General features: G+C 39.6%; 1 protein-coding gene across 5 annotated transcripts in view; it reads left to right on the forward strand.

Moving 5' to 3' along the window:
- hcfc1b (host cell factor C1b) overlaps positions 1-9606 on the forward strand; it is a 71973-nt gene extending 62367 nt beyond the window's left edge. For all 5 annotated transcript variants that reach the window (XM_077553776.1, XM_077553805.1, XM_077553797.1 and 2 more), the window contains 3 exons: positions 5482-5779; positions 8999-9053; positions 9142-9606. In XM_077553776.1, the coding sequence (XP_077409902.1) occupies positions 5482-5779; positions 8999-9053; positions 9142-9202 (414 nt within the window). In that variant the 3' untranslated portion in view covers positions 9203-9606. The remainder of the gene's footprint in view (positions 1-5481; positions 5780-8998; positions 9054-9141) is intronic.
- Positions 9607-10736: the final 1130 nt, after the last annotated feature.

A 10736-nucleotide genomic window follows, 5' to 3' on the forward strand; every position in this document is an offset into this window, starting at 1 on the left:
TGGTTGGATGGTATTGAAAGCACGGGAGAAATCATAGAACATGATTCTCACAGTACTTCTGGGCCTCTCCAGATATCTTTGAATATATAGTAAATAATATTTAATATATATTAATATACTTATATATATTATTGTAAATTGCAGTTGTTAAGACAAGTTGTGTAAAAAAAAGACTAGTTTAATAAAGTTGTACTTGTTAAATATTTCTTATTATTTACGCTCATAAAAGGGGAGGAATACTGTCGGCTACTTACAAACGTGATGTTGGTGGGTAGGGATGGGAATTGATAAGATTTTTATGATTACGATTACGTTTTTGATTCTGCTTAACGATTCGATTCTTTATCGATTCTATTATTGGTTCTTTTTTTTTTGATGAATAAACAGATTAGCACTGATTACGTCTCACGAAATCACAAGGACGTAAGTAAGGTTTTTAACTCTTTCACTGCCACTGACGTTTAAAGACGTCAAGTAAAAACCTACGCTTCACTGCCAATGACGTCAAAAGACGTCATCCAATGATTTTTTTATTTTTTTTTGAAACAGGTAGAGGAAACCCTTCCGCATGTCTGGTGAAAGTTTCAAGTCTGTCTGTTGTGCCTAATGACTATTTGTGGCCCCTAGAGGGCAGCGATGACTCTCTTTTGACAAGATCGGGTGGGCGTCAGTAGAGGCGGAGCTAGAGCGTCGAGCAGGAGATGAGAATGGAAGACAAAGGAAAAATGGCGGCCGGTCGCGAGGAGCTCACACCCGAGACGTTTTTTTCAAAGACCAAAAGCATCGCTGAAAAAGCACATTGTTGACGACGTTGATCATCATAGATGATGAAGATGAGGGTGACTCCGTGGTTGGAGAGCATTGACGCGGCAGTAGAAGACGTTAGATGGAGCTAGATGGAGGAGGGAACGGGCAATGGCAAGCGTTTGCAAGCAGCTCTACACTTACAAGACGAAAGGCATCGACCAACACTAAAATAGTACATTGATGACGACGGTGATCATCCTCGATGATGATGAAGGTGAATCCGAGCTTGACGGCAAAATTGGAACCGCTGACGCGGCGGCTATGACGGTGTCGTAACGCGGAGCGCAACCGAGCACGCACAGGCGGACGTTCGATCGGACGACGGAGAGTGCCCCGAGTCCAATGCATATTCATCGGAGGAGTGTGTACAGTCTGCTACTTGCTTTTTATTCCCCGGAAAAAAAGGCCGTCAAGAAAGTGTAACGTTTGCACGCAAAACGGACCAATGTGAAAGTGAAAGTAAACTGTTGTGCGAGTCCTGGCGTCTCCTTGCACGCAGGAGAGCGTTACAAAAGGAAAAACTGTATTTGAAACATCCACATAATTGTAAGTAGTACCACAGTTGCACACATTTGTAAATAGTTTGCAAAATTGTTTTGTCAAATTGTTACACTGTTGAATGGAAATAAACGTATTTTGCAATCAAAAAACACTTTTTCATTGTTGGTGAAAGCGTTTTACAGAAGTAAAGCACTATTTAGGTGTTTGTGGCATCATTCATGGACAAAAAGAAGTGTAGAATTCACTAGAGTGCATGAAATAACATCGTTTCACAAAAAGCTCTTTTTCTCCGTTTTTTGTTTCAAAAGAGAGAATTTCGGTGAAAGTAACCATTTTCTATTGTTGATTACTGAAGAACGGAATAAGGTAGAAACAAACTTTTTTTTCTGATGAAAGCTGAGAGTCCAATCTTTCATTTGGTAGTATGTGTGTTTCCATAGTCCAAACACAACATTTTCTGTGGACCTTGAAAGATCACTCAAAATGCTTAAATCGGCTGGCAGTGGGGACAACCCGTTTCTGAAAACGTCTGGCAGTGAAAGAGTTAACCTATGTATGTTGTACAAACACATTTTGAAACGTCAACATAGTAGTACAAATTCATTGAAAGCTAGTCACATGATAAAACTGTAATTAATTACCGAAATACGCTAGCGAGATATGCGTGCTTGGGAAGTACATTTTTTAGACCGGGCTTACCAAGACCTGACTCGTTGCGTCACAAGAACATACTTTATGTTCTTGATATTGAGAAATGGCAATCTCTGCAGGAGCCTGATAATTATCCTGATCATTGAATCAGGTGTTGAAGTAGAGAAACCTTGAAAACATGCAGGATTCAGGCCCTCGAGGACCGGATCTTGACACGTGATGTAGAGGAAACACTGACTTCAATAAAAAGGATAATTTTGTTCTGATTATTTGGTTATCGATGGAATAATCAATTCTAAAAATATTCAATAGTGACAGCCCTCATTTTGATTGATTTTTCAAGACCTACCAAATGTGTTCTATGATATGTATACATTGAATCTACCAAATTAAAGAATAGCCTTTTCTTTCAACCCCAAAATAAGTAGAACATAGGTAAGAAGTTCTACCAGCCGCTTTGGCCAAAAACTTGAGCAAATGAGCTTTTGGAAAAACAAATTGGCAGAACAGTAACTTTAATTGCAAATATTTTTTTTCTTTTGTGACACCTCAAACATCTGAACAGTGGTTTTATTCTAAAAGCAGATGAACGATCTTTAGGATTGGCTTTTGATTGTAAAATAATTAGGATCGTCAGGCAGGCGATTACATTTTTTAAACTTAATTAACTCTTTGACTGCCAACCGTTTTCAGAAAAGGGATGCTGTGGGTGCCAGCTGATTTAAGCATTTTGAATGATCTTTCAAGGTCCACAGAAAATTGTGTTTTTGGACTATGGAAACACACATACTACCAAATGAAAAGATTGAACTCTCATCTTTCATCAGAAAAAAAGTTTGTTTCTACCTTATTCAGTTTTTCAGTAATCAACAATAGAAATGGTTAGTTTCACCCAAATGCTCTGTTTTGGACCAAAATACGGAGAAATCAAGCTTTTTGTGAAACGATATTATTTCATGCACTCTAGTGAATTTGACACCTTTTTTTTCCATGAATGATGCCACAAACACCTAAACAGTGCTTTACTTCTGTAAAACACTACCACCAACAATGAAAAAGTGTTTTTTGATAGCAAAATATGTTTATTTACATTCAACAGTGTAACAATTTGACAAAATAATTTGGCAAACTATTTACAAATGTGTGCAACTGTGGTACTATTTACAATTGTGTGGATGTTTCAACTACAGTTTTTCTTTTTATGTAACACTCCCCTGCGTGCAAGGGGACGCAGCAGGATTTGCACAACAGATTAGTTTCACTGCGATTGCCCCTTCGCGTGCAGTCCCTACACTTTCTTGCCGGCCTTTTTGTCCGGGGAGTAGCAGGTATATACTGCAGTGTGTGTTTGGCCATGTTGCCATCAAGTCTACTCTCAGGATCATGATACGGTGACCTGGTGTTACGTCTGGCTTTCTCATGTCCTTCGGTTCCTATACTGGGTGGTAAGAGATGTTCTGATCCATCTTATCCACTCCATTCATGGTGGCATCGTAGTCCAGAACCAGTGTCTTCTCCGTGATCAGACTGTACCCACTCCTCCGATGAATATGCATTGGACTCTGGGTACTCTTCATCGTCCAATTGAACGTCCGCCTGTGCAGAAGTGCTTGGTTGTGCACCGCGTTTTCCAGCGTCAGCATCGCTAGCCGGTGAGGCTTTACGACGTGATCATGGCCGCCGCGTCAACGCTTCCAACTTCAGCGTCAACCTCGGAGTCACCATCATCATCATCGTCGTCATCAATGTGCTCTTTTGCATTGGTCGATGCTTTTCGTCTTTGAAAGAAATGCTCAAGCGTGAGCTGCTTGCCACCGGTCGCCATTTTCGCTTCCTCACCCATTCTCCCCTCAACACTCTAGCTCCGCCTCACGTCTTCTACTGACGCCTACCCGATCTTGTCCAAAGAGAGTCATCGCTTCCATCTAGTGCCCAAAAATAGTCATTATACTAACTTGATCTGCTTGATACTTTCAGCACAGCTGGCCAAGGCTTTCCTCCACCCGTTTCCAAAAAAAACCCCATAGTTAACGTTTTGGGTGGCCCTCATTTGGATTTTACTAAACGTTATTAAACGTTTTTGGCAGTCAAAGAGTTAAGCACGTGACTTCAATAGTTAACTCACAATTAATCACAACCGCGTTAAAAAAATTTTTGATATTAACTCTTTCACTGCCACTGACGTTAAAAGACGTCAAGTAAAAACCTACGGAGGGCCGCCAATGACGTTAAAAGACGTCATCCAATTTTTATTTTTTATTTTTTTGAAGCGGGTGGAGGAAAGCCTTCCCCAGCTGTGTTGAAAGTTTCAAGCAGGTCTAGTGAGCCTAATGACTATTTTTGGCCCCTAGATGGCAGCAATGACTCTCTTTTGACAAGATTGGGTAGGCATCAGCAGAAGACGTGAGGCGGGGCTAGAGTGTTGAGGGGACATTGGCTGAAGAAGCCATAATGGCGACCGGTTTGCAAGCAGCTCACGGTCGAGCCGTTTTTTTCAAAGACGAAAAGCATCGACCAACGCTATAAAGAGCACATTGATGACGACAATGATCATCATCGATGATGATGATGGTGATTCCGAGGTTGACGGCGAAGTTGGAAGCGTTGACGCGGCGGCTATGACGACGTCATAAAAGGTTCACGGGCTAGCGATGCCAACACCGGAAAATGCGGAGCACAACCGAGCACGCTCAGGCGGACGTTCATTCGGACGACGGAGAGTGCCCCGAGTCCAATGCATATTCATCGGAGGAGTGTGTACAGTCTGCTACTTGCTATTCCCCGGAAAAAAAGGCCGTCTGCACGCGAAACGGACAATGGAAAGTGAAAGTAATCTGTTGCGCAAACCCTGCTCCCTCTCCTTGCACGCAGAAGAGCGTTACAAAAAGAAAAACTGTATTTGAAACATCCACATAATTGTAAATAGTACCACAGTTGCACACATTTGTAAATAGTTTGCGAACTTGTTTTGTCAAATTGTGTACACTGTTGAATGGAAATAAACATATTTTGCAAACTAAAAACACTTTTTCATTGTTGGTGGTGGTGTATTACAGAAGTAAAGCACTATTTAGGTGTTTGTGGCATCATTCATGGACAAAAAGAAGTGTACAATTCACTAGAGTGCATGAAATAACATCGTTTCACAAAAAGCTCTTTTTCTCCGCTTTTTGTTTCAAAACAGAGCATTTCGGTGAAAGTAACCATTTTCTATTGTTGATTACTGAAGAACGAAATAAGGTAGAAACAAACTTTTTTTTCTAATGAAAGATGAGAGTTCAATCTTTCATTTGGTAGTATGTGTGTTTCCATAGTCCAAACACAACATTTTCTGTGAAAGATCAGTCAAAATGCTTAAATCGGCTGGCACTGGGGATGTCCCGTTTCTGAAAACGTCTGGCAGTGAAAGAGTTAAAGGGACTTCAAATCAACTCAAAATTAACGCACTAATTCTGACGTCCCTAAAAATTCTAATGTATTTAATTATCTCTGCTGTTGACTGACCTTGTTATGCTCTTGCAGAATTTGGGTGGAGCTCAGCTCACCTGGGAGCCTCCGGCCGTCACATCGGGGAAGATCACGGAGTATTCTGTGTACCTGGCGATCCAGTCGAGCCAGGCCACCGCCGCCTCTGCCTCGGGCCCGGCCCAACTGGCCTTTATGAGGGTGTACTGCAGCGCCAGCCCATCCTGCCTGGTCCAGACGTCCAGCCTCACCAACGCCCACATCGACCACACCACCAAGCCGGCCATCATCTTCCGCATCGCTGCTCGCAACCAGAAGGGATATGGGCCGGCCACGCAGGTCCGGTGGCTTCAAGGTGAGCAACATTGCGTCTGATGCACAAGTCGCCATCTTGTGGATGACCAAAACTGCCAACATTTAAAATAAACGACTTAATAAAAGTAAAAATAAAATTCAAAAAATAAAAATAAAAATAAAAAAAATAAAAATAAATGTCAAAATAAATACAAAAATGCATCAATAAAAGTGAAAATAAAAACGGATGTAAAAATATAATTCTTAAATTAAATACATAAAATATATAAATTGAATTAAATACAAGACAATATATATATCCCTAAATAAATATACAAAAATGCTTCATAAATTAAAAATATACAAATAAATGTCAAAATAAATACTAAAATAAATAAATTAATAACAGTAAACATAATAACGGATATAAAAAAATAATTTAAAAAATGTAATACAAAAAATAAATATAAATTTAAAAAATATTTATATATTTATATTTATTATATATATTTATTTATATATATATATGTATATTTATGTATATGTATATATATAATGAGTACATACACCCCTTCAAAAAAATAAAACTTTAAACAATGTAAATTAATACAAAAACAATTTACAAAATGATGACCAGACTAAATTTATATAACATCTGTTTAACTTATAACATGAAAGTAAGATTAATAATATAAAATTAGAGGACAGCATTTTCTGTTTTACTCAAATTAGGGTGATGCAAAAATGAGTACACCCCACAGAACGTCTATGGAGCAAAGCCCAAAATTCAAATTAGAAATGTGTAGGTGAGTCTCATAATTCATAACACAGGTGTCCAGCAGACAGTTGACTATAAATGGGTGAACCCAAACAGGTGAAATAATTGTTAACTCTTTCACTGCCAGACGTTTTCAGAAACAGGATGTCGCCAGTGCCAGCCGATTTAAGCATTTTGACTGATCTTTCAAGGTCCACAGAAAATGTTGTTTGGACACACATACTACCAAATGAAAGATTGGACTCTCATCTTTCATCAGAAAAAAAAAGTTTGTTTCTACCTTATTCCGTTCTTCAGTAATCAACAATAGAAAATGGTTACTTTCACCAAAATTCTGTTTTGAAACAAAAAACGGAGAAAAACAACAGTGTAACAATTTGACAAAACAATTTCGCAAACTATTTACAAATGTGTGCAACTGTGGTACTATTTACAATTATGTGGATGTTTCAAATGCAGTTTTTCTTTTTGTAACGCTCCCCTGCGTGCAAGGAGACGCCAGGACTCGTACAACAGTTTACTTTCACTTTCGCATTTGTCCGTTTCGCGTGCAAACGTTACACTTTCTTGACGGCCTTTTTTCCGGGGAATAAATAGCAAGTAGCAGACTGTACACACTCCTCCGATGAATATACATTGGACTCGGGGCACTCTCCGTCGTCCGATTGAACGTCCGCCTGAACGTGCTCGGTTGTGCTCCGCGTTTATGACGTCGTCATAGCCGCCGCGTGAACGCTTCCAACTTCGCCGTCAAGCTCGGAGTCACCATCATCATCATCGATGATGATCATCGTCGTCATCAATGTGCTCTTTTAGCGTTGGTCGATGCCTTTCGTCTTGTAAGTGAAGAGCTGCTAGCAAACGGGGCGCCATTCTCTGTGTGCTCTTCCTCGGCCATCTAGCTCTCCCCCCACGTCTCCTACTGCCGCGTCACTGCTTTCCAACCACGGAGTCACCATCATCATCATCGATGATGATCTTCGTCATCATCAATGTGCTCTTTTAGCGTTGGTCGATGCCTTTCGTCTTGTAAGTGTAGAGCTGCTAGCAAACGGGGCGCCATTCTCCGTGTGCTCTTCCTCGGCCATCTAGCTCTCCCCCCACGTCTCCTACTGCCGCGTCAATGCTTTCCGACCACGGAGTCATCATCATCATCATCGATGATGATCATCGTCGTCATCAATGTGCTCTTTATCGTTGGTCGATGCTTTTCGAATTTGAAAAAAACGGCTCTGGCGTGAGCTGCCGCAACCGGTCGCCATTTTTCCTTTGTCTAACATTCTCATCTCCTGCGCGACGCTCTAGCTCCGCCTCTACTGACGCCCACCCGATCTTGTCAAAAGAGAGTCATCGCTGCCCTCTAGGGGCCAAAAATAGTCATTAGGCTCAAAAAACCTGATTGAAATTTTCACCACATCTCTGGAAGGCTTGCCGGCACCCATTTCAAAAAAAAAAAAATAATAATTGGATGACGTCTTTAGACGCCTTATGCCACTTTTCCAGCTTCCATCCTTTTAGCAAGCTGTGGGCCTTGGCAAATGCCACACATTTTTTTAATTGCCTTTTGTTTAGTGCTGGTTTCTGGGTACTGATTCGACCATGGAGGCCATTTCGAGACAGAATTATACTAACTGTTCTGGTTGACACGAGGACTTGAGGTGACCAGGCCTGGTGGAGCTCTGCTGCAGTGGAAAAGGGGCTGGCCTTGGATTTTCGAGCCAACAAACGGTCGAAGTGAAACGTATCTGTTGTGCAAATCCTGCTCCGTCTCCTTGCACGCAGGGCAGTGTTACAAAAAGAAAAACTGTGTTTGAAACATCCACATAATTGTAAATAGTACCACAGTTGCACACATTTGTAAATAGTTTGCGAAATTATTTTGTCAAATTGTTACACTGTTGAATGGAAATAAACGTATTTTGCAATCTAAAAACACTTTTTCATTGTTGGTGGTGGTGTACTACAGAAGTAAAGCACTCTTTAGGTGTTTGTGGCATCATTCATGGACAAAAAGAAGTGTAGAATTCACTAGAGTGCATGAAATAACATTGTTTAACAAAAAGCTTTTTTTCTCCGCTTTTTGTTTCAAAACAGAGCATTTCGGTGAAACTAACCATTTTCTATTGTTGATTACTGAAGAACGGAATAAGGTAGAAACTTCTTTTTCTGATGAAAGATGAGAGTCCAATCTTTCATTTGGTAGTATGTGTGTTTCCATAGTCCAAACACAACATTTTCTGTGGACCTTGAAAGACCAGTCAAAATGCTTAAATCGGCTGGCACTGGCGACATCCCGTTTCTGAAAACGTCTGTCAGTCAAAGAGTTAAGTGCCTTAATGGCACAAAAATATATATATGCTTTACATTATATTTTGTATCTGGTTTCATTTTCACTTTTATTCATTTATTTATTTTTAATTTGGGCAGTTTTGGTCCTCCATACTATCTTACCTTGTTTAGCTCTTCACCTTGTTTTTTTTGTTTTTGTTTTTGTTTTTTCAGAAACCAGCAAAGACTCCAAAGCGTCCAGCAAGCGACCGGTGTCCTCACCTGACAAGTGAGTGCAATTGACGTGGCTGATGACATGATTTGTACGCTCTCGTGAGGGCACATAAGCAACGATTGTTCTCATCTTATCTCTTCAGCAAACCTGTTGCACCAAAGAAATTCCGAGCCGACCAATCAGAGGACTCCATGCTCTGTTAAGGACTTCAAAAATATTTTTACATTTATCGCTCACATCATTATTTGTCAATTTCTCCTTCTTCTGTGACGTTTATCATGGACGTTGCCTGTGTTGCACAGGAGTGGAAATTTTGCAGTTATGGAGCAGCACATGTAGAAAGACAATGCACACAGGCATATATTCTTTATCCTCTGTGAAAACCAGCAAATTCTACTTCAGCTTACAAAGTCTCCATGTGTATCTGTATGCCTGTATTATACTCCCCCTGGTGGCCAAAACGTGCACACCAGAGGAAGCCACACAATCATGATACATCTACAAACTGCTTAATTCTTCAAATTTTAATTGTTACTGTATGAACTTTTAAAGTACAATGCTATAGAGTGCTATTTTTCTTATTAAAAAAAAAGACATGTTACAAGAATTGTTGTTTTTGGTTGGGATAAGGCTGGAATGGATGAATGGCATTTTATTCTCATTAATAGGTCAAGTTAAGGCCAACATGCCGTTCAGAGAAAGTCATGATATTCCTGATGGCCAGTCCGCACCTGCTTGACGTCATGTTCTTGCTCTACGAGGAGGGGCGAGCTTACCAAAATAATTAATATGGCCAATTTTGTTCAAATATGTTTTTAGTATTTGGACGAAGTGACGTAATGTTTTGGGTGTCAGGCAATTCAATTTTTTAATCAAGTTTAATTAGCTTTGTATATTCTAAAAGTACAATAAAGTATTCTAAGTTTCATACTCAACATAATTTTTTTAAATATAAATGCTTGCATCTTTTAGTCGTTGATATATTAGTTTCACAATTCATAAAATTGATTAAAAAAATATATTTACTGTACTGTAAAAATTTGATATATTGATTTGTGTTGAGGTAATTTTTTTTTTCTGCCACTAGATGGCATAATTGAATTTATAAGACAGTGACAGCTCAGTGCATTTTTCTTTTCAGAGCTATCTAATCTTTAATATGAAGTAACTTTGTGAAATTCTACACATTTTTAAAATTGTTAAATACAACTTGACCCCGTCTCCACAAATATATACATTATTATTAAACAAACATACCGTTTAGCAACTTCAACAAAAAACTAATAAAGAACAATGCCCAAAGTAACAAATATTACTCAATTACAGGTAAATAAATAAAAATACAAATTGGCAACTAAAGCATGTGTAATCGTTCCTAAAACAACACTGTTGCAAGACAGCAAAAAGGCAAACCGTCCCTTGAAATAGAGTTGTCAAGTTGTCGTCTCGTAATACCGTGAGAGTCAAAAATAGGCCCTAAAATGTCAATGGAATTAATGAACAACAGTGCCCTTTATGTGACAACTTACGGTAACATTCCAAGGACCTCCTGCTCTGTAACCAATCAGCTGACAGCACATTCATTCCAAGTATGACGATACAGAATCCGCTCATCTTATTGGTCAACCATCAACGTAATAATTTGCTCGCGGAAGTACATAGCGCAAGAGCGTCATGCAACCGGCAGCAGCAGAAACAATTGCAAAAAATACACCGTGTCCAAATTCACAAGGCTGG

Source organism: Vanacampus margaritifer, chromosome 1, assembly GCF_051991255.1.
Source record: "Vanacampus margaritifer isolate UIUO_Vmar chromosome 1, RoL_Vmar_1.0, whole genome shotgun sequence".
Taxonomy (NCBI): domain Eukaryota; kingdom Metazoa; phylum Chordata; class Actinopteri; order Syngnathiformes; family Syngnathidae; genus Vanacampus; species Vanacampus margaritifer.